Genomic DNA, 25,282 nt, shown 5'->3' with positions numbered 1-25,282 from the left:
TGAGACAGAGGGCCCTCGGAAATATTTCCTGGTCGGAATAGTGGCCGGAAAATTTTCCTTCTCCCGTTCGGGACGGAGTGTGGCTTGCCCTGAGCAGGGGAGGTTTGATTTCAGAATTTCTAGGTGCCATTGCCCAACTCGGGATATTTGCGTCTGACGTATTTCCAGTGCCGACGAGGGTGTAGCAGAATACCTCTTCGATTTCGGCTTTCCCAGGTCCTCGGAGATTTGCTAGGTCCCCAGAGTCTGATTTGACGATTTGGCAGAAAACCAGTCCGATGTCCTGAAATCTGATGTCCCGCCGTCTGATTTCGGAAGTGCTGAGGCTGGTTTCGGAGTTTTTATCGACTTCGATTTCGGGAGTTCAGGGTCTTGCTCGTCATATTTCCATGATCCGGAAATCAATTTTGACGGGGCCGTCGTTGGAGTTTCCTGCTTGGAGATTTCCCATTCCCGATTTTCTGACGAAGGTACCCTTCCATTTTTGGAATTTCTGAATCCCAAAATTCGGAGGTTGTCGCCGGCGGAGATACAGAGAGGTCTTTGATTGCTTGCTTCTCTTGCCTGTCCGAGCCAGCGTCGACTGTGGTAGCCCTCTTAATTGTAGAAACTTCAATTGCAGCAATTTCAATGGGAATTGTAGAAACTTCAATTGCAACAATTTCAATGGAAGATTCATACGATGCACGTATTTCTCACATATCTTTGCACACTTTTTCCATTAAATCGTATACCTTGTCCAGAATAATCCATCCTTTTGGGGAAAATGAATAGCCCATTGTGTTCCTGCTCTGATACCAGTTGTTATGGTCCCGGATCTGACACAAGGATTCTTTGGGAGGATCTGGGATCTGCCACGGGTTACGGGTCTTCCAGGTATTACTGTAGGGATAGTAGAAAGACATGGGGAAGACAAAGATCAATGGATGAGAGAATACGTGGGTTTTTAAGGAAAACCCTAACCTCGAGATCAAGAAGGTGATCTCAAGCCTCTTTACACTAGATTTAACCTAATTCTTAATACTTCCATCCCCCCTTTCTCATTACTCTTACCCCTTAAATAGGGTTCACCCTGTTAGGGTTTAATATAAAATATTACAAAAATACCCCTATAAATAAAATATTCTAAAAATACCCCTGTGGCCTAAACTGAAATAAAATAAAGTAAATTAAAGAAAAACAACTAAAATAATAATGTTATTGCGTGCATAACAAACTTTCCCTTGTTTTAAGAAACACAAAGTGATCTATGGAGCATTCGTGAAATCCGACCCATATCAGTGCTTCGCTAAATTTATTAAACCAAGAACGAGGAGACTGTTTCAGACCATATAGGGATTTCTTCAATCGACATACCGACTCCCCCTCAACCACAAATCCAGGTGGCTGTTGCATATAAATTTCTTCTTTTATTTCCCCATTGAGAAAAATATTTTTCACATCAAGTTGATAGACTGGCCAAGAATAATTAGTAGCGAAGGATAATAAGATACGTATCGAGTTCAATTTGGTCATTGGAGAAATTTTTTCCTCATAATCGATCCCATAACATTGATTATAGCCTTTGGCAACAAAGTGTGCCTTAACGCGAGCAATTGACCCATCCGGATTATGTTTAATCGTATAAACCCATTTACAACCGACGGGTTTCTTGCTTAAAGGAAGACAAACTGGAGACCATGTCTATTATCATAGAGTGCCTTCATTTCTTCTTCCATTGTTGCCTTCCACCTTGGATGTCTCAGTGCTTCCTGATAGGATTGTTAGACAGATATGGAGGAGATAGACACAAGAAATTGACAACTTGAAGAAGATAACGATGGTGAGACACAAAATGGATATCAGATGAGAAGTAGAGGGCCTAGTGCTAGTTCTAGGTTTTTTCCTTAAGGCGATAGGCCGAATATCATTTTGTGATCCAAAAGGAACAAGAGAAGATGCATTTACCTCGATGGGATCCGCAAACTCCGCAGGTGTGGTGTTGGCTAATGCGTCAGGGGGTTGAACAGTTTCTGCAGCAAGGGGCACAACCAATTGAGGAGAGGTTGGTATAGAGGAGAGACTTGGAGGGGCACTTTCTGAGTAGTATGAAGAGTCTTCGAAAAAGGTCACATCCCTAGACACAAGTAACCTTTGGAGAGTAGGATTGTAGCAAACATAACTCTTCTGCATGTGAGAGTATCCTAGAAAGATACACTTGACAGATTTTGGATCAAGTTTACTACACTGTGGTGAGGTAATATGAACAAAACACGTGCACTAGAAGACTTTGAAGGGAAGTGAAAAAGGATCACCATGTGGAAACAATAAGGAATATGGGGATTTATGACCAAGAACGGAAGAGGGTAGCTTATTTATAAGAAAACACGTAATAAGGACGACATATGACCAGTAAAAGTATGGTACTTTCATGGTATATAATAAGCTGCAAGCTAGCTCGAGAAGATGATGGTTCTTCCATTCTGCTACACCATTCTTTTGAGGGGTGTAGACAGTAAAGACGGCATATGACCAGTAAAAGTATGGTACTTTCATTGTTGTTAGGGATCTGCTTCATCTCCCTTTGTAATATTTCTCTTGTTAATATATATACATCTTTATAAAAAAAAGTATTACAAAAAAAAGTATGGTACTTTCATGGTATATAATAAGCTGCGAGCTGCCTCGTGAAGATGACGGTTCTTCCATTCTACTACACCATTCTTTTGAGGGGTGTAGACACAAGATGTTTGATGGATAATGCCATTTTCTTGACAAAAGGAGTCAAGGTCACTAGAGATATATTCTTTGGCATTATTTGACCGTAATAATTTTATTTTATGACCGAATTGAGTGACTACTATAGCATGAAAGGATTTAAAGATTGATGATATTTGAGATCGTTATTTAAAAAGAAATAGCCATGTAGTACGAGTAAAATCATCAATGAAGGTAATGAAGTACTTAATTCGAGAAATGCTTGAGACGCTCAAGGGTCCCCATACATCTGTGTGAATCAACAAAAAGGGATTAACACCTTTAAGTTCAGGCCGAGGAGAGTATGGGGTCCTCTGGTGTTTGCTCAATTGACACATTTCATAATTTAAACTTGACATGTTTTTAAAAATAGGAAACAGAAGATGAAGAGATTGGGTGGTATGTTTTTCAGCCATGGGAGGCAAGTAAAACTTGTAAAGGATGAAGGGAGATAGTAATTTGCAAGCCTAACCGAACCAAATCAAAAAGATCCCTAGTGTCAACTAGAACCAACTTGGCTCAAGAAAGAATCCGAGCCCAATCTTCCAATTTCAACCTGAACTAAATGATTGACATTAGTCAATTAATCTTGCACTGAATTAAGGAAACTCTTGGCTGGCCAAAAACTCATATTTTCTTAAAAAAAGTGATAATCTAATTCTTCACCTAATCATGATCTTTAGAAGATCTTTTTCAAATCAGCCACTTCCAAATATAAATTAGGAAACTTTCACTTGTAGTTTTTTTTTTTTTTTTTTTTTTGAATGAAGATGTATAAGCTATTAAAAGAGTAAGGATTATAATACCTAGCTAAACAGGGCCTTCCTCCACGATAAGGTGTTGGAGAGAAACACCTAATTTAGCCCGAGTGTCAGCTAAATGATTAAATGACCTAGGAATGTGCTTCCGATTACAATTTAAAAGAGAAATTTTGAGAGGGGCAGGCTAGCATTAGTAACTGAGAGGATTGTAGATTAGAGATTTTGAGAGGGGCAGTATTGGAAACCGATTTTGTTGAAGAGGCTAGTCTATACATTGTGGGCAAAGTTGCAATGTAAGAGGACATGGGTGGTTGTTTATGGGGAAATTTGGCAGAAGGGGCATAAGGGGTTCTGGACAGGGGTTCCTCCTCGGATTAGAGAATCGGATGTGAGGATTTTATTCCTACATGCGCACGAGATAAAATTTTTTTGCACGAGGAGGGGCAAGCAAGGTCCATGCGATGGCAGCAGGATGATTGGTTTGTGGGGGTTGGGGCAGCTCAGGAAATTATAAGCAAAGGAAGTGGAAAAGTATCTTGAGTGCAAGGTGTCCATATGAGAGTATCAAGCATATTTCTGAGGCTTACCAAGGATAGATTAGCGATGAGGTTAGATGCCACTAGAGCCTTTGAGTCCGAAAGCGCTCTTCGGAGATTTAAGTTCCATCCTCCAGAATTGGTCCGCAGGTCAGAGATAGAGGCTTCCATATTTCTGGCTAAGTTTGAAATCAAACTATGGCTGATGTTGATACTACAGGGTCCCATCCACCAGTCTGACCAAAATTTTGTCAGATTTCCCTTACCAGTGTAGCATTTGTCAACCTTTTTGAAATCAGGTAACAATATTACATTTATTTCCACACGGGGAACATCCTATTACGTTTGCCACCCTCAGTCCACCAACAGACAATTTATTTGCTTTAGCAGCAACTAAAGTCCTCCAAATGAGATCAGGATTCAAATTTGTTGAATTTATGGAAAAGTGAAATACTTCATTGACATCAATAACTTGTTATAATCAGAGTACATGAACCTCTATTTTATAGTAGAGGAGGATGTAGAGTCCTTATACAACTTATCATTCAATCCTAATTACATTACAACTCTAACTCTTCAATTTAAGTAAGTCTATCTAAACAACTAGAAAACTAACTTGAGTAGAACTAGGAGTCCTTCTTGATCTTCCAACTGATGTGATAAGGATGCCAGCTCATGGTAATCATTGTGGTTCCTACTTCTTATGGGCTTGGGCCCATCTTGTGGGCCTTCCTTGGTCATGTGACCCATCTTATAATAATCTTAGATATGTGGGCTTTCCTTGGTCGTGTGGGCTTGAGTTTATCTTCCAACAAAATTAAATTTCGAAATCCATTTACGCAACAAAGCTGAATTAGTAGTAGCGGTATCACGGATCCCGAGACCTCTGAGGATTTTTGGTTTGTATACCTCAGCCCATTTCACAAGACTATACTTCCTTTCGTTGTTCGGTCCTCCCCACAAAAATCTCTTTTTGAGTAGTTCAATTCTTTTATTGATAGAAGCAGGGCATCGATATAATGAGAGGAAATAGGATGGGATACTATGCAGGCAAGACTTTATAAGAACAAACTTACCTGCTTTGGAGAGAAATCTTCCTCTCTAGGAAGCTAGACGGCCCTCCAGACGCTCAATAACAGGATGCCAAGAGCTTTTGGAAGGCAGGGTAGACGACATGGGGAGGCCCAAATAGGTATAGGGAGGTGTAGCAATTTTGCATCTCAGATAACAAGCCATAGAGTTCAACACAATAGGATCAATATTGAAGTCGGTGATGGAAGATTTTGTCCAGCTTACCTTTTGTCCAGATGAGAGTTCAAATAAGTTAAGCAGGGCTTTAATATGAGAAATTTCGTTCATAGTTCCTTCACCAAAGAGAATGGTGTCGTCAGCATACTGAAGTAGGGAAATATCTTTACTGTGGTCATCAGACCGACCATAGACGCCAGGTGTTCCGCAATGAGAGTGAAGAGGAAAGGAGATAAAGGGCCCCCTTGCCGAATGCCTCTTATTGCACTAAAATAACCACAAGGTTTTCCGTTAACAAGGACAGAGTATGACACATTAGAGATACAACTTCTCATCCAGAATTTCCAGCGGGTTCCAAAACCCATTTTGTCAAAAAGTTGGTCAATTAGTTTCCAGTTGACACGGTCGAAGGCTTTTTCAAAGTCAAGTTTCAAGACAAATCTGGGCAGCTTTGATTTTTTGAATGAATCTAGGAGTTCATGGGCTGCCATAGCTGAATCAAGGATGTTTCGACCACGAATAAAAGCACTCTGACAAGGGTTGATGATTTTGGGAAGGAGGGATTTGAGGCGGTTGGCAAGAATTTGACCTATGATTTTGTAAAAACTAGTGGTGAGACTGATAGGTCTAAAATCTTGGGGAAAGACTGAGTTGGTTTTTTTTGGGATTAATGCAATGAAAGAGGCACCAACTGCTTTGTGAGTGATATCGACTTGGCGGAAATTTTGAACAAATGCATATACATTTTTTATTACTCCCTAGAATTTGTGATAGAACTCACCGTTGAAACCATCTAGACCAGGGACTTTGTCCTTAGGAAGGCCAAGAGAGGCCAGATCGATTTCTTCAAGATTGAAAGGGGCGTTCTAGATAATCCGCATCAGAAGAGGAGATACGCTTGTATAGCGAAGGATGATTTAGAGCATTTCCTTGTAGTTAGACACCATTTACCAAAAATCCAATCTTTCTTTGATTTTAATACTCAAGGATATCAAATTAGATTCTTGTAATCTTTCCAAACACCAACAAATCACACAAAATTCGTGGCTGGCCAAAGGAGGTTCTAAAAGAGGAAGTTTCCTTCCTTGAATGGTGCCAAACTTAATAGTCAAAAAACGGCCTTTCTGGCCTTTTTTTCCCCTTGAAATCCTTGTGCAATTAAATCTCCTATGATCTCCAACATGGTAGAGAGATAAAGGAGCAAGAAAACTCGTGGCTTTACCAGTAGTTTTGAATAAAAAAACTGAATAATCTTGGTTCTTCAAAAAATCGCTCTTCTAAGGTGCATCAAGGGAGGAAGAAGTATTATGCTTTTCCTCAAAACTTCTTAAGACCAAAAACTATCAAACTTGGATTATAACAAGTATGACAAAATGGCTTTTCAATAGACAAAGTTTGCATGCACGTACTGTAGCTTCCCATGCAAAAACAAATCTCAACATAACCAATTTCAGCCAAAAACTTGCAAACCGACTGAAAAAATCCAGCCTTTACAAGCTTCTTCCAAACCGAGAGATATGAATCTCAATATTCTCATAGGATGATGAGGATAACCTCTAAACCATCCTCTAAAGATAAAAAACTGATATCAAGAAGCCATCAATAGATAATAATAGCGAGAACAAGAAACTTATCTCAACACGCTTCAATTTTGCTTCACAAGGAGCCTTGCATGAGTAGGTTTTATCATAGAACTTTCAGAGCATCATCTTGACGTGGGGATCCTAAATTTAGGATCCGATGATTAGAACCTTGAGCAAAGTAAGTGAGGGATAGAAGAAGAGAAGCAAAGAGATAACTCGGGTAAAGAAGGGAGAAAAAGAGAAAAGGGAGAGAACCTTTAGGCAAAGAGAGCTTGGACGAATTTGGAGAAGGGGCGAGAGACTCGATTGAAACCCTTTAACCAAGACCCCTATTTATACTTTTTCCATTTCATATTTAGGGAAACTCCTCAATCAATTAGGATCCCTTATTACATCAATCTAGGAAGATAAATTACATCAATCGAGGGAGGTAAATTACATCAATCAATTACATAAGTCAAAGAAGATCACCAAATCTTCCACCTCATGTGATGACATCTCATGAAGATTCCACCTCGTGTGGGCATGGTGGGTTTGGTCCCACCTTCTAACACAATTGAAGGGGCACTGAACCATGGAATGAGGCTTCAAAGGTTGCAAATAAGCATGCTCAAAATCACGGATCGGGTCACATATGTCAATGGCTTTGGAGTCGGTGAGAGCATGTTGAAAGTGAGAACTCTAGTTGACACCATTAAAACTACCATGGAACATGATATCCACATACAAGCATTTTGATGTTCAAAACATGATCTTTTAACCATTCACAACAGAGTAATGAATACAAGTTGCGAATTGGGAAAAATTCTTGTGAATATACCTCTAGAGAATTGAGAGACACCGAGGGGTTCCATCTCCCAGCCACCAATTGCCTCCAGATAGGCCCATTTTTTTTTTTTGAAATGATGCTGATTTTTATTAAGGCAAAAGTTCAAGAGAGCATATTACAAAGGAGGGAAGCCTTCCCAAACAATGAGAGATTGCTGGGAAGTTCCGAATTTTGCCAATTTATCAGCCATAGAGTTGGTTGATCTAGGAATGAGGTTCCAATTGCAATGTGTAGAAGATACAATGTCAGTAATACTATCAGTGATGGGCCAGTGGCACCAAGGGGGGAGGCTGTCTTTGGAACACCAAATAATAATCGTCTTTGAGTTGCCTTCAATGATTAACTTGCCATGGAGATGTTCCCTGAAGATTTGGAGGCCGAACAGTAGAGCACTAACTTCAACAGTATTAGAATCAGCAATGCCCACTGAACCAGCATAAGAAGGAATAGGTTCTCCATTGTGACCTCTGAACACACCACTTGTTCCTACTGGACCAGGACATCCAATAGCACTACCATCAAAATTCAGTTTTATGCAGTCGCAAAGGGGAGATCCCAGATAGCCATACTTGGAGCTCTACAGGGGCCAAACATATCAGCGATCAAATTCCAATTTTCCTGAAGGGAAACCCCCAATAAGAGTGGCAAAATCCTTCTTTGTATGAAGCCAACTCGAGATGAGGCCAACGGCATGAGAAGTCATGTTGTCTGGGGTGCTAGCTTTGGAGTTGAATATCCGGTTATTCTGCTTGAGCCAAATGCACCATGGAACATGCGCAAGACTGGCTGAAAGAATTAACTTGCCAGTCGAGGAAGGAGAATCCCTTGAACCATCTCAAAGGTGCCAAAGAAGTCCTGATGTAAGCTCCAGTTGGAGCCCGATTTTTTGAAAGATCTTCATCCAAACTTGCCACGAAAATCCAGTGTAAGAGGACATGCTGGACTGTCTCTTTGTACTCACCGCAAAGGGGACAAGAAAGATCGGGGGCAGTGAAGCCTCTTCTATGAAGGTTGTTTGAAGTAAGAATCTGTTCTCTGATGGCTGACCACACGAAAAATTTGATTTTGCTTGGTACTGAGAGTTTCCAAGCCAGATTTGCCTTGTGCTCATGAGTATTGTAGTCTTGCTTTCTGATATGAGAGTTAGTCAAAGATACAGTGAATCGGCCATTATTACTGGGTTTCCAAATCAGTTTATCAATTGAATGCTCCCGGATAATAGTACTGCTGAGTTTGGTAAGACGAGAGCAAAAAACCAACGATTCCTCACCATTTAATCCCCGATGGAACGGGAGACTCCACGAGTGATCACTCCATGAATCAGCCACATAGCAAGAGAGGTCGCTTGCCACCCTATGTAGCCCCGGGAAGTCCTCCGAGAGAGATCGGGGGCCACACCATTCGTCCAACCAGAACAGAAGGGTCTTTCCATTGCTCATGTGAAACGAGGTAGCATCTCTGAATACTGGAAGGAGTACAAACTGATTTCCATATCGGGGATAGAAGGCGAGCAGCGCCACCCTCTCTCCACCTGGCACCCGAAAACTGAAGGTAGAATTTCACCATATTCCTCCATAAACTGTTATGTTTGTTGTTGAAATCCCAAATCCATTTGAGCATGAGAGCTTTGTTCATTTCCCTTGTAGGCCGGATGCCCAATTCTCCCCTATTATGAGGCATGCAAATATCTTTCCAACTAACCAGATGGTATCTGAAGGTATCTTCTGAACCTCTCCATAGAAATCGTCGACGGATGACATCAATTTTGGAGCAAACGGAGGCCGGACAATGCATGAATGATAATAGATACTTTGGCAGCCCCCCAAACAAGACTTGAGGAGAGTGAGACACCTCGCTGTTGATAAGAGTTTACCCTTCTAAGTGGCTAACCTCTTTTCAAATTTCTCAATGAGGGGGACCATAGTGATGTTGAAGGCTGAGAATCAAAAAGTGGGAGACCAAGATATGTAGTTGACATATTTCCCACAGAGCATCCCAGGTAGTCTGCTATATCCGAAGCCCAGCTGGATCAATGTGGTAGCCGAGAAGAGTGGTTTTTTCCCAGTTTATGTTTTGACCGGAAGCCAATTCAAATAATCCCAGCACGTCACGCAATTTTCTAATATGATCCATAGTACCAACCCCGAAGTAAATAGTATCATCCGCAAACTGGAGAATCGGAATATCAAAGGTTGTGCAATCAGACAAGCCCATTTTGAAGGTCACAAAAGAGCACCATAGAAGTTTTGGAGAGGTGTTAAGGCGCCGACACCATTTGGTAAGGAGGCCTTGTTAGTTTCTCTAAAGTGCATAATTCTTAGACGACCAAATGCCTTTGGCTAACAATCATCCAGACATTTAACTAATTGGTGCTTAAAACCTTCAGATGAACCTCTCCATAGGATTTTACTAACTTTTCAACAGCATTAGTAGCACTGATCGGGCAGTGGAGAAATGATAGGTAGTATGAGGGAATGCCAACAAAACAGGACACGCCAAATGATCTCCCTAGGATATGAGCCACCCCTTCCAAGTAGATAAGTACAATTGCAGCTTCACAAGAACTGGATTCCACAAAGACCTGTCAATCCTTCTAGAGAATATGGGAAGTCCCAAGTAAGTACTAGGCAAAGAACTAATAGAGTATCTGAGAGAAGAAGCCATAGAGCTGGTGTTTGAAGGGTCAATGTTGTAGCCACAAAGAGTAGTCTTTTGCTAGTTCACTTCTAGCCCGAAGCCAATTCAAATATATTTGAGAGGGTGTTGATTTCCAAGATTTGGTCCTGATTTCCATCTCCAAAAATCATTGTATCATCAACAAACTGCACAATGGGGTTCCCCAATCTTCCATCTGGGAAAAGGGTAGTGAGCCAAATTAAACCAACTGCCTCGTTGAAAAGACCCATGGGCCTCTCATCGACAATATTGAATAGGAAAGGGGAGATAGGATCCCCTTGGCACAACCCCGTAGATCCTTAAAGAAGCCACATGCACCCCCATTAGATCAGCCAATTTGGCTGTTGATTTGTGTGCTAAATTGGGTCCCTCCCTTCAATCTCTTGTTGCTAGGGGAGACCCCCTTAGATGTTTTCTCTTGCTTTGCTTTGAAATAAAATATTCACCATTTTTTTTATAAAAAGGAGGCAGATGCAACACAACCATTAATCTATCTGTGCCATATTTTCCCAAAGCGCAAGCTTAGCAACATAGAATCCAAGTATTCCCAGCTAACCCAGTCAAAGGCCTTCTCGAAGTCGAGCTTTAGCATGATCCTTGGCCTATCCTACTCCGTGAAACAATCAGGCACTTCATGCACAGTCATAGCAACATCCAAGATGACCCATCCTTTTATGAAAGAGTTCTGGACCTTGCTAATGATAGAAGAAGATTGAGCTTCAGCCAATTGGCCAGGTTACGAGAGATAATCTTGTATGCTCCCAAGATTAAACTTATAGTATAAAATCCATGCCCTCTCTATGTACTCCTTATAAGGCGATGAAAGATGCACCCAAGTTTCTATGATCAATACCTTGACCATAGAAGCCATCCATCATTGACTTGATATCAATTGCGGTGAAGTGCCAGGAAGCCCGGAGGAACTTGCTGTTAAACCCGTTTGATCCTGATGCCTTGTCCAATGTCATGTTTGTCACAGCCAGTTCAATTTCTGCCATAGTGAACGGTTTCTCAAGATTGTCATGTTGTGTGGTAGTCAACTGATTGAAAAGCAGCTGGTGAAGAGTAGGCTCTTGAGCACATTTTTAGGTATACAGGGCTTTGTAGTAATCATCGACCTATTAGAGATCAATTTGTTGCCAACGTGGAGGGAGTTGATCCTATTGGATTGACATTGGGCAGAAGCAATTGATTGAAAGAAATGGGGGTTGTCGTTCCCTTCTTTTAACCAAAGAAATTGAGCCATTTGCTTCCAGTAAATTCATCTTGGTGAAGTAAGTTTTGAAGTTTGGTTGAGATGGCAACTCTATCAGAGCATTGGAGGGAGACAAAAGTTTACCTTCTTCGTGGAGATCGAGGATGTCTAGTTGCAGCTGAAGAACCTCCTTTTGAGCAGCGAGGGAAGCCTTGTTGGACCTTGACCATGCCTTTAATTTGCCTTTTAAGAGATTTAACTTCATTGCAACACTTCCTCCCACTGGGCTTGAAACTCTGAAGTCCTTTCATTAATTGTGGATGGAATGATCGTAGCTGGGGGATGGGGTTTCTCACTAATGGATTTAGTGAGCTCATCCTAGAAGTTCCTTCGGAGCCTGTATTGGTTGGGCCCATTGATGCTACCAAAGCACCAAGTTATCCCCACAACTCTGTCAAAACATTTAAGACAGGCTGGTTAGGAACTGATTTGACTATCCTGAAGATCAAAGCGCTTTATCCCATATCACACTAATACCCCCAGCAGTACCAGAAGAATCCAAGCCAATCTACCCTTGCTGCAGAATGGGCAAAGGTCACAGATCAACGAATCCGTATTTGAGTGGATTTTGTTTCTTGGTGAATAGTTACCCGAGCTTTCTTAGAATTAATCAGGTGTCTAATGACAGCTCTCTTCCTAGAGCTATGAATCTTGAATGCTCCAAGAGATTAGGATCATTTTCTACCCTTCTTGTCCAAAATTCCTTGGGTCCTAGTTGCTTGGCTGTCTTTCTTATGAAGTTTATTAGTGAAGTCCATCATCTTGCCCCAAGTATTCTCATCATATTTGCCTTACAGACTTTGGATTAATTCTGGCCAGGAATGATGTGCAGTGTCAATGGTTGGGTTTTTTCAGCGTGTGAGGAGTTCCTAGTTGGAGCTCGTTTTCCTTTGGACCTTCTCGCTGCATCAGCTAGTTCTTGCTCAACAAAGTTATCCACTTCGATTTCTCCAAGCTCCTCGTTGAACATTCTCTTGGAGGATAGCAACCTGAAGTGAAACTGGCCATTGTCATCCTCATTGGTGTATGATTTGGAAGAAGGGGTGGCCTTAGTGGGTTTTTTCTGGTCAAAAGTTCAGGAGAAAGCCAAAATGGTTGTGCTGGCAATATTTTGATAGGGGGAGAGGGTTTGGGGTTGCTGGGTGTGAGGTGTCTTGTTCTCACTGGTTTCAGCATTTATGTTTTGGGTGATAGAGTTTATTTGATGTTGATGGTGTGGGGCTAGGGGAAATGATTAGGGTACTTGAGGTTAGGTCTGGATGTGCATGAGGAGATGGGTTGTTTCAAAGCCACACAGGGTGGGGACGAGTTCATGAGCAGGGGAGGAAATGAAGGGTGGATGATGTGGTGGGGAAATAAATGCTGTCAAAGTTAGTAAAGTAGTCGAAGGGTGGTTGTAGTGGAAAGTTTCTGGGAAATCAACAAGACTAGGCTGCACCTGACCTCTCAGAATAGCAGTTCCCTCAGACGGTTACAGCTGCTTTGCAGCTGAGTCCGAGTTCTGTCACCGGCAGGATCAAAATTTGAATTTTGAAATGAGTCCGAGTCCGAGTTTCCGGTGCTATCTGGCCGAATCCGAGTTTCCGGTGGGAGAACCGAGTTATCCACAGTCAAGGTTAGCTGAGTTACCTTGTACAAAGTTGAGACTAGGTTTTTCTCTTTTAAACAATATATTTGTTGAAGTTAGGTCTTGTTCTATCCCAAGACTTGCTGACGTTAGAAAACTTTTTCTCCAACTAATAACCATTTGACTTTTCCTGATATTAATTCATGTGGATTATTCTCACTAACACTCCTCACATCTAGGCCTGCTCAAACTGCAACAGGTTCGAGACATGAGGATACAAATGGGTTATGAACTGAACTGGGCCCAACAAGGCATTTTTTTACTTTGATACCTTGTTAACGTTAGGGCTAGGTCCATTCCGAAATGATTGGCTCAAGTTAGGAGGTCTTTTTCCAACTAATGATCAAATTACTTTTCTTGATATTAACCCATGTGGGATTATTCCCTCTAGGAACATCAAATAGAAATATTTATTGCAACAGCTATGAACTTAATACAAAAGGGTATTAGATGTTATAGGCTGGTTTACAACGTATTATTCCCTGGATCGCAACCACATAATTCATAGAGGTAAAGCATTCATGCAAAAATGGCAAATTTTTGGTTACAGAGAGCACTAACAAATTTTTATGGGTAAATATTCCATCTACTTAGATCTATAGATCGGATGAGTGATTACTTTCTAAAAACTTGAGCTCCGTATGTGAATTAACCCTCACCAATGAATGTTTTGATAATCTCTATTGGAAGGCTCCCTATCATAACATTCAACCAAGCTGGCTATAGGTAACATATATATTCCATGTTCTAATAATAATGATGACAAGGGTGATGCAAATTAGTGCTGGTAACATATATACTCCATGTTCTAATAATAACGATGACAAGGGTGACGCAAATGGGAACTTGAAACACAAACAAATGATAAATAATCTAACTTGATGGAGAGAGCGAGAGTTGGGATGCGTGGATGCGGAGAGGATGGAGCCCCTCTCGGGGCCCCTCACCGAAAAGCCTCGTCTCCCAGTTTCGGGACTTCCCTGCCTTCGGTTGCGAAAAGGAAATTGGCAGACGCCTCTCCCCCCACCTTTACCCAGTTCGGGATCGCCGACGGAGAGGAGACAGCTGTTGCGGAATCGCAAAAGAGGAACGACGACAAAGGAAAATCTCTGGAGTTGGAGGAGTGTGGGCTATCGATGAAGGTAAAAGGAAGGAGTACTGTAAGACAAGGAAAAAGGAGAGGTTTGGATTCTTCGTGGGTCTGCGGGGACTCTGAAATCCTGTTGGAACTAAAGCCAGAACGTGCCAAGTAGGTTTTTCGTATAACCCTTAGAAACGGAATGAAGAGATCCTTCATCTCAATCCCGATGCCCGCAATGGATGATTTCGTCTGATGTTTGGAGGATGGCGAATCGGCAAAGGCGCCGAGGTTACATGAAATACAAGTTGGAGAAGTATCTTTCTCCCTCTTTGTTTTCCAAAAAAAGGGGATAAGAGAGTTCAAAATCATCCAGAGAAGAGGAACCCTTGTAATGGCGCACATCTATCTCCCTGAGGTCTTCAGAACCTCCTTCAATTGGAGAAGGTTGAGGGAACGGATTTCAGCTCCCCCAGAAACAGACGACCTCCACTTCCGCTCCTTCAGAAAATGCCCCACCCAACTACGCATAACCTCACTATTCACCTACCCTCTGACGCCTTCTCATTCGGAGGGAAGGTTTTGAACTCTGTTTTCATCGAGGAAACCTTGGTTGATGACTGGAATGCCGTGACCCTCGCCTCTCATGTCCGAGAAAAAATCCAAATTGAATACTCACCGGAAATCGCAAGGTTGGCCCCTCGGAAATGGCTAATCTTTCTCCAATTGACGGAGGAGGTCGATGGTGCTCTCGAAACCAGAGGGTGGTCGCAAGAGGACTTGAAATCTCTGTTGAAATGGGAGGAGACACCGATGTGTTGCCCTCTCGGACAGTGGATCTCGGTCAGAGGATTGCCAATCGAGTTACGGTCAGATGACGTTTTGAATCGCATTTTCAACACTTTTGGAACTCTGATAAAATGGGTGGAACACACGTTGGAAAGATCTTGCCTGGATGTGGCAATGGCTTTCGTGGTTCCAAACTCACAGTGGGTCGAACCTACCTTCCTAAAGATCGCCATCAGCGAGAAGTTCATTTGGACTGCGATTTCGTTTGGGGAAATCTGCATTTCAAGCCCACTGGAGAGTCCCTGGCGCCGGAAGGGACACTCTCTCTCTCTCTCTCTCTCTCAACCCGAGGATCTGTCTGCTTGCCGAGTCAACACCGTGTCAACTCAGCGCAGAAACTCTAACTCAGTTGAGTCAACTTCCCTTCCAAGTTCTAACTCGGATTCAAATTCAATTTTGAATTTCTTGGAGAGTTCTTCGAGGTATGCTCCTGCGGTTGACTCAAATCCCGAGGTTGTCTCACAGTCTCAAAGTCAAATCCCGTTCTTCAACAAGAAAATTCGAATTTGAATCCCGGCCTCACAAAAGGGGAAAAGGATACAGTGTCAGTCCCCTTGTCAAATCACCCTTTCTCGAAATCCAATGCTGAAACTTCCCATCATTCCACCTTTGAAGCCCGTCTGAAGTTTTCCATAAATCTTTCCCATTTTCCCAAAATTTGTCAGAAATCTCAACCTTCTCAACCTCCCCCTTGTTAGGCCCCCTTCCCTAGGCTTTCCCGAATCCCAATATGGCAACGTCTACTTTTTCTCCCCCTCTTTTTTCAAACCTTTCGTTCAGTCCCGTCACCAACCTTCTCACAAATCCCCTTTTCCAGAAAAGGCCCTTTACCCTCTGTCCCTTCCTCTCCGCCCAAGACGCAACTGCTCAGGATTCACATTCACTGCAAAAATGCCAGGTTTTCCAAAAAAGTCCCCCCACCCCTAGTCTCCTCATCTCCACCCAAGACGCAACTGCTCGGGATTCGAATTCACTGCAAAAATGTCAGCTGCGCCTCGAGCCACTAAATGATGGGGAAAATCAGAAAATCGGTGAGATAACTGTGCTAAACCCTTTTCCCAAGATCAGCCCCCTTGTTGGGCACAATATCGAGGAGATAATGGAGGAGGCTCATGCGTCATTTGGCAAGATTCTATGGTCACAAACCTCGATCATAGGTCGTCCCTCTGCAGAAGGGTCAGATCATTGGGGAATCACTCGGCCTGGAACAAAAATTCCTCTATGGGAATCGAAAATCGGCCCAATGGAATTCCCCTTTCTTTATGCTCTGCCTCCTTCGGCGACGGGCACAACCAACTCTCAGAGAACCAAAATCCCAAAGACAGCCACCTCGGTACTTTCGTTGAACAAGAATCAGCTCCTCAACGTGTCCAAATGGTGCAACACCCTACTTCCCCTTCTAACCCTAATTTGGAAACTAGAGACCTTGATCATCTCAATCCTGTGTCTTTTCTTGAAAACTCCATTCCCAAGCACTGTACTTCTCCCCCTGTTCTAGCAACATACCAAAGGAGACGACATCGCCAGGAGAGGGTTACCCTTCACGATGAAGCTAGTTTGGCTAGGACTCAGCCTCCTCCTCCCCACCTTCAAGTCATAGAACCTCCTCCACCCCTTTCATGTGAATGGTCATCTCGGCTTGTGGATGAACTCCAAGTTGAATGTCATAGATATGATGTTGATACATGGCTAAAAATGATGAATTTGGCACGGCTAATGGGAGTAGTTTAAAAGGGGCAGCTTCTTGGGGACAACTCAGATTCGGGAGTTCAAAAAAGACTAACAAATGATCTTGATATCATGGAATGTTAGAGGTATTGGCTCTGTTCGGAAGCGCACTTTGATTTCAAGTTTCTTCTCCCAGTATAAGCCCTCAATTGTGATTCTCCGAGAGACGAAATGTCAGGAGATGACATACTCCATTGCCAGGGAGTTGTGGGCATGTCCTTTAGTTAAGTGGGTGGCTGTCAATTCCATTGGTCACTCCGGTGGCATCCTGATAGCCTGGGATTCTATCATTTTGGATGCTATCAATATTATTGAGGGCGTTTTCTCTATTAGAATCTAGTTTCGAGATAACTCCTCCAACAGTATATGGTGTTTAGGTGGAGTTTATGGCCCGACTAGATATCGGGAGAGAAGATCTTTCTGGGATGAGCTTGTGGATCTCAATCGGTCGTGGAATCTCCCCTAGATTTTTGCGGGAGATTTTAACACCATCCGGTTCTGCAATGAAAAGAAACCCCTGTCAAATCATATTTCTTCTTCAATGCGAGGGTTTTCAGATTTCATAGGTGGGTGTAATCTTGACGAGATTCCTCTCTAGGAAAAGCTATACTTGGTCCAACAGCCAGAGACAACCCATCCTCTCGAAATTGGACCGATTTTTGGCTTGCCTTGACTGGCTTCAACTTTTTGGTAACGTCTCTGGAAGGGTGCTTAATAAGATGGGCTCAGATCATTGGCCTATCATGCTATCTACCTCCTTCGAGAAATGGGGGCCTTCTCCGTTCTGTTTTGAAAACTCATAGTTCTCTGTGCAAAACTTTGAATCCCTTATTGATGGTTGGTGGGGTGAAGGTCCGAGCTTTGGCAGAAGAGAGTGGGCCTTTCCATTAAAACTGCGTTCTCTAAAAGGGAATTTGAAGGAATGGGCTGCAAGTCGTCGTTCCTCTTTGGCTTCCCCGAAGGCTACTCTCCTCTCTCAGATTGCTGATCTGGACCAGGAAGAACAAAGGTACCTATCCCCTTTTGAGTTCTCTTCCCGAGTTTTTCTGAACTCTGATTTAAATAGTATTTTGTATCAAGAGAAAATTAGATGGAAGCAAAGAGCCAGATTTAAGTGGCTGAAAGAAGGCGATGCAAATACAAAATTCTTCTATGCCGTGGCATCGACAAGAATGAGGTCCAACCGAATTACCTTTTTATGTATTAATAACGAGGTAACTTCGTGTCGGACTTTGATAACTAATGTGTTGATTCATTTTTTCACAGATCTATATTCGGAGGAATGTTCAGATAGGCCAAAAGTTCAACACATTAGCTTCTCTCGTCTTTCTCCCACGGCCGCTTCCCTATTGGAGTTCCCTTTCTCTGCTGCTGAAATTGAGCGTGTTGTAATGGGAATATAAAGTGATCGGGCTCCGGGCCCAGACGGCTTCAATGGAGACTTTCTAAAAAATTTTTGGCCATTGCTCAAAGAGGATATTTTCGCTACGCTGTTTGGTTTCTAAAGGAATGGTATCACCTTTCACAGCATTGGGGCAACATTCATCACTTTGGTGCCGAAGAAGATCAATGTTGACAAGCCAGAAGACTTTCGACCTATCAGCCTGGTCACTAATGCGTACAAAATCATTGCAAAAATTCTGGCACATCGGCTAAAAGCCCTTCACCCGATCGTCATCCATTGTGGGCAAGGCGCTTTTCTTAAGGGGAGAGAAATTCTTGACTCTACAATGGCTGCGCATGAGCTCATTGATCAGTTCAGGTTAGCAAAGAGCCAAGAATTGCCCTCAAGCTTGATTTGGAAAAGGCTTTTGATCGGGTTAATTGGATTCTTCTAGATGAACTTATGGAAAAAATGGGATTCGGCCCAAAATGGAGATTTTGGATTAGAGTTGTGTGGGTTCGGTTTCCTACTGTCTCATTCTTAATGGCGCCGTATGCGGTTATTTCAAAGGGACAAGGGGGATCAGACAGGGAGACTTGCTCTCTCCGCTTCTTTTCAACATTATTGGGGAATTTCTTTCCTCTATGTTTTATTCGGCGGTGAATCGTGGGTGGCTCCCCCCAACCAGCTCTCTGCAGGTTTTCAATATCCCCATTCTTCAATTTGCGGATGATACTATCATTTTTGGGAGCAGTAATATAGATGGTGCTAGAAGGATGAAAGCTGTCTTGGGCCTATTTGAACTTTCCTCAGGGCAAAAAGTTAATTAGGGGAAAACTTCTGTTATGGGCTTCAATATCTGCCTTGCGTTACTAGAGGAACTGGCGAACATCTTTGGTTGTAAAACCTCTACTATCCCATCAACCTACCTTGGTCTTCCTCTCTTCAATGGCTGCATAAACCAAAGTTTCTAGAATCCGGTGGTGGAAAAATTGGAGACCCATCTGGCAACTTGGAAGGGCAGATTTCTTAGCAAAGCTAGCATACTCATTCTCTTGAAGTCTTGTATAGCATGTATTTCTAATTATGCTTTAATCCTTTATGCCCTGTCCTGTTTTGATTTGCAATACCATGGATAGGCTAAAAAGAAGATTTCTATGGAGGATCGAGTGATACTTTTAAGTATCATTTGGTCAAATGGGAAGATGTCTGCATGCCAAAAAATATGGAAGGTTTAGGGATTCGGAAATCAAAGGATATGAACCAAGCCATGCTATTAAAATGGATTTGGAAGTTCAACAATGTTTCTTCTAATCTCTGGAAGGAAGTGGTATCTGCGAAACTTGGTTGTCCTTCTCCTTGGTGGATTTCAGGTGGCAATCGGAGATGTCTTTCTTTAATTTGGAGATCATTATATCTACTTATCCCCAAGTTTCTTCAGCCGTCAGATTCTACGTTGGTAATGGTAGATCTTTAAAGTTTTGGGAGGACTGGTGGACAGGTCAAGAGCCTTTACAGTCAGCTTTCAGGAACCTCCTCCTCCTATCTCTGCAAAAAGATATATCGGTTGCTGATGCTTTTGAAGAGAATGGTTTGAACTTACACCCTAGAAGGGGTCTCTTTGATACCGAGGCTCTGGAGGCAAGTTGGTTGATAGAATCTCTGCAATCCTACAAATTGAGGCCTTTAATTGTTGACAAGATGATATGGTGGCCTAATAAAAGTGGTCTTTTCACAGTGTCCTCTGCTTACAGTTTCATCAACGATTGGCATACAAACCAAAGGGATCATGAGGTTCTTTTTTCATGGCGTCTCTACGCCCCACCAAAGATAAAAAATTTTGTTTGGAGTGCCGGCCATGGAAAAATACTCACGACATACGTGCTAAGAAGAAGAGGACACCCAACAATTGACCCTCTGCCCTCTATGCAACTCTGAGGTCGAATCAGTCAATCACATTCTGCTTCATTGCTCTTTTTCGTAGAACGTATGGACTTCCATCCTCAGTAAGACGGGGTTGCAATTCTGTATGTCAGTGGATCTGATTTCTTTTAGCAAGATGCTCATTGGTACTCCCCTCCCTGGGCTTGGAAAGCTTCTGATATCCGCATGCATTGGTTTTATTCCCTGGGGTTTTGGAATGAACGTAATCGGAGGCGTTTTGATGCTTGAAGTAATTCTGCTATAAGGGTGGCAGATTGTGTGTTTGGTTAGATCTCTAATTGGCTCCTTACAAAGAATTCTTTCTCCTCCTTTGTTGGTTCATCTATTCGCGATAATTGGAGCATTATTGCAAAAATGCGGTGCGGAACCAAGACCCCGGTCATGCAAGAACAGACCCCCCTAGAACTTGGTTTCCTAAAGTTAAATTTTGATAGTTCTTCTTAGGGTAATCCCCGAAAGGCGGGTTTTGGGGGTGTTATCTCAGATTCCTCAGGCAATCAGTGTTTGTCATATGTTGGTCCACTAAGAATTGTTGACTCAACGACGGCTGAGATTCAAGGTCTTCTCAATGGGCTTCGTATTTTCTGAGACCATTATAGTGGTCCTCTTCGCATTGAGGGGGATTTGAAGGTGGTAATTGGTTGGGGCGAAAAGGCATCCTCCCCCCCATGGCGGCATTGGGATTCTTGAAATTGCTTCTCAATTTTCTTGTATTTGGTCTCACATTCCGAGATCTGCTAACTCGGTGGCAGATGTGCTTACCAAGTCAGGAGCTTCCTTACAATCTCTTGTTGTTAGGGATTTGCTCCCCGTTTATTTGTAATTCTTTGTTTTTTTGTTAATATATACATCCTTTTCAAAAAAAAAAAAAAAGACGAGGGTGACGCAAATCTACAGCAGCAGGAAATCATTTGCCATTGTTTTCTGGGGTGCTTTTTCCGTTTATGTTTCTTGTAGCGGAGTTTTATTCTATCCTGTTCAATGGGTAGATTTGATATATCATATAGGAGCTAAGTTTGCTGGACTTGTATGTTCCTAGAGTGTAGTCTGCTGGCTGGATTCTCTCCCGTCATCCTGCTTTGAGTGAATTATGGAAATTCCAAACTAATTTGCATGCCAATTTTGAGATATGCCTATGTTTTTGTTCAGGTTTTTAATCAATCCGCTTATTTGATAAGTTTGCATGGTCTCTCTCTCTCTCTCTCTCTCTCTCTCTCTCTCTCTATCTATCTTAGTGGTTTGAATCCCATCAATTTGGATGTTACATCCTCAAAGTTTTTCGTTTTAAGCTCCATAAGTATAGTCATTGTTCTTGATTTATGCTGTATCTATGTTCTTCCATTGCAGGTGTATGAATCTAATCATGGAAATGTAGTAGCAGCTCGCTTAATACAAGGCCCTTGCCAGGTTCTGCCTCCTATCAAGTTTGAGGAGGAGAGTGAAAGGAGAAAGGGGGGACCAAACCATGGACTAAATCCTGTTTTCTTGTCCAAGTATGTTGTTTTCAAATTTCTTTGTTTTGCCAGGGAATTTCATGCCTTTAGCATTAATATCCATATTAATCTAGAATATGCCAAAATCAAACATGTACAAGAGTAATGGAATCTGGAGAATTTTTAAGCTTGGAAGTATGCTTATTGAGCTAATTTATGGTGTTTAATGGTACAAACAATATACTAAGCATGATATAAATTTAAATATGTCATAACATTAAAAGAAATTATATATTGAAGCCATTCCAGAGAAATATGTTATAAAAAGGGGTTCATTCCTGCATACTTGTGAAAGTGTAAGAAATATCTAAAAATACCATGTACCCTATGGCATACATACCTAAATAAGGGTTTCAAATTAATATGTTGATATGCCTATCATAGCCTGAAAAATACCGACATATTGCCATTACATTCTGTTTGCGACTCTTTAACTTTGGCATAAAAAAGACTGAGAATACCCTCTTAAAAATAATGTAACTTTAAGAGGTCCTACAAGTTATTGAATTAATTTCCCATGACTCTTTGGAAGACTCGATGATTTTGTGGCCGAAGGTGAGTGGAATTTTCTCGGTGTCATCCGCCTACACCCTCATCAAGGGTTGGACTTCAGATACCCCCAAGCATGAGGTTGAATTTATTTGGCGTCTCTTTTCTTCCCAGAAGATTAAATTCTTCCTTTGGAGTGTTGGGTTCAACATAATCCTCACTGCTGTCAACCTTCATCGCCGTGGCAATCTCACAATATGTACCTCTTGTCCCCTATGTGGCTTGGAGGAGGAGACCTCTTGACACCTGTTTGCCCTTATTCGTGGTCTGTTTGGATGAGCATCCTCCACCGGTTCGGTATCTAGCTTTGCCTGCCAGAGGACATTCTCGCGATTGGGTGTTTGCTCCTTGGGACCCCCCTCCCTAAATTGGGGAGGCTGATCGTCTCTATTTGCGTTGCTTTCAGTCCTTGGGGCATCTGGATTGAGTGCAACAATAGCCGCTTTCACGCCAAGCATCTCCCTCGTGGCCTGGTCATCTCCTCTATTACAGGCCACATCTCTGCTTGGCTTCACTCCAGGGAGTTCCCTGCTTTCTTTGGGCTCTCGCTCAGGAAAAATAGGAGCACCATGGCCCAGTTGGGAGATCCGTCGAAGCCTCCAAAAATGCAAGAAATGGCGACCCCCAGATCTGGGTTACATCAAGATGAATTTTGATGGCAACTCCCTCGACAACCCTGGTTTGGCTGGTTATGGTGGGGCCTTCCATGACTCAGACGGTACCCAACTTTTGTCCTATTCTGGTCCTATGGGCATCGCGGACTCCACTGCTGTTGAGCTTCAGGCCTTCCTCAGAGGCCTCGTAATCTTTCGTGAGCATTTTTTTGGGCCGCTCCACATTGAGGGAGACTCTGTGGTGATCATTGGATGGTTCTCCTCTCCCTCTCTCCTACCATGGCGTCATTGAGATGCTTACTACATTTTGGACATTCTCCCTCATATTACTTGTATTTGGTCCCATGTTCCCTGATCTGCAAATTCCGTTGCAGACGGTTGTGCTAAGCAGGGGGCCTCCCTCCATGCTCCTCTTGTAAGGGGGATACCTGTCTAATCTTGTTTTTGTTTTTGGTTTAATGAATTCATCACTTTCTCAAAACAAAAAAAGTTATTTAATTAATTTCAGGCTTTAGTAGTGGTGTTGATCCACTTAATCACCCTTACTGCTACTGTTGGAAGACACCTTAAGTGACATAAAGGTAATAACCTTATCCATGTCAATTAAATGCTCTTCTCATAAGGATGACACAAAGGTGTAATAAAAGAAGAAGATGTATGTCTACTTATGTCTTTTCCTTTGGAAAGCATGTAGCCCTAAGGGCATTGAAGTCATTGTAACCTTCCTTCATAAACTATAAATAGAGGCTCAAGGCAAGGGGTAGATCAGTAAGTCTCCCCTCCTCTCAAATTCGTTCCTAGCCTTTCTCTCTTCTCCCAAGCTCTCTCTCTCCATCTCTCTCTAGTCGTTTCTCTCTATCTTTTTTCTTCTCTTCCTCACCTTTCTTCTCCTCTTCTTCTTCCTCTCCTCTTTCACCACCTTGGTCGAAGCTATCCTAAATCCAACATGGTATCAGAGCAGTGGTTTTAGGATCCCACCATTAAAATGGTGATTAAGATTATCAAGCTTCTTGTGGAGTATTTTTGAAGAAGCAAGGATTAGGCTGCACCAAGATAAGTTTTTCAGCCTTGTTATTTTTCTTCTCTCTCCAATGTCATTAGTATTGAGGCTTTGATCTTAGAAAGCTGAGCAAGGGATGATGATTCTGGTTTAATCTGGATAGAAAGCTTCAATGTTATTTCTTTTGCTTTTGTGGTAACTCTTTCATGGCATATTTATACTCGGTTTGCAAATTCTGGTTCAATTAATCAAGCTCGGTAATGTTGCTGTTCTTGTGCATAAAAGTTGATTTGGTTGCTTGGAAATATGTGTGAACAAGCTCTTATGATTTACATAATCGAAGCTCATTGATCTGATATGTTTTTTGAGTTGTTGATTTGGTTATATGCTGCTCATCCAAGAAAGACTAGTTGTTGAATTGGTTACAAGCTGCCAAGACTTTTTTTTTGTGGAAGAAGAGCTTGAATCAAGAAATAATTCAAACCTCCCATGATTGAGCTATTTCTTGGATCATCTTGCCTAATATCTCTCAATGAGAAAGGAAAGTTAAAGGTGGCATACAAGTTGGCATGCAAGTTGGCGTGTTCAACGTAGAAGGAAAGTTGCATTTTTAAAAGAGATTTGATATGGAGTTAATTTTGTTTAAAAGATTGAGTATTTTCCTGCTTGGTATGATAATATGTGGATTACCCAAACCTTCCACCTTTGAATGCTTGCTTAAGTCAAGATGGATGCTGCATTCAACTTACCTTAAGTATCTCTCATTTGATACCTGAAATAAGCACTCTTTTCTTGCTCGGCTAAGGGTTAATGCATGAGGATTTAAGACTATATGAGATCCACCTTTCCAGATTAAAACCATCAGGATTGTTTCTAGATAAAGATTCTTTCTATTTGATGAATGATTGTTGATTAAAGTCAAGCTCGGGTTGGTTCCTCTCCCCTCTCGGTTGGGTCAGTTGCTTTGAGTGGTTGGTTTGGTTCAAGTGGGTAAAACAGTGCATTGATTATTCATTAGTGATTTTTTTTTTTTGAAATGATGATAATATGATTTCAAATGTTAAATTGGGTCCAAGGCCCTATCCCAAAATGACTAGTCATTTTGGGATAGGGCCTTGGACCCAATTTAACAAGGTATCAGAGACAACAGGATCTGCAAGTAATGAGGAAGGTGGTGGATCATGAGAAGAGAGTTCTGTAGAGGTAACTGTTGGAGGCATTGTAGGAGTACGAGAGTGACGACTGTAAACACGTAGAGGCAATGAAGAACTCGATAACATAGGTACATCCAAAACTGCAATAGGCACAGGATAGTTTGAAGGAAATTCGGGTGATACAGGAAGCTCAATAGATGATGAAAAATATGGAGTATGTTAAAAAAAAGTCACATCG

At 42.0% G+C, this 25,282-nt stretch overlaps 1 protein-coding gene across 2 annotated transcripts in view; it reads left to right on the top strand.

Annotated features, from left to right (window-relative positions):
• The window catches only part of LOC137934798 (uncharacterized), a 62,060-nt gene that overhangs the window by 18,546 nt on the left and 18,232 nt on the right, over nt 1-25,282 (top strand). For both annotated transcript variants that reach the window (XM_068779333.1, XM_068779342.1), the window contains exon 5: nt 21,582-21,727. In XM_068779333.1, coding sequence (XP_068635434.1) covers nt 21,582-21,727 — 146 coding nt within the window. The remainder of the gene's footprint in view (nt 1-21,581; nt 21,728-25,282) is intronic.

The sequence above is a fragment of the Aristolochia californica genome, unplaced genomic scaffold (assembly GCF_029961685.1).
Source record: "Aristolochia californica isolate CCGP_79_NKW_82.1479 unplaced genomic scaffold, dmAriCali1.0.hap1 SCAF_10, whole genome shotgun sequence".
Classification (NCBI taxonomy): domain Eukaryota; kingdom Viridiplantae; phylum Streptophyta; class Magnoliopsida; order Piperales; family Aristolochiaceae; genus Aristolochia; species Aristolochia californica.
Note: the sequence above shows the minus strand (reverse complement) of the source record. Positions and strands in the feature narration are given on the sequence as shown.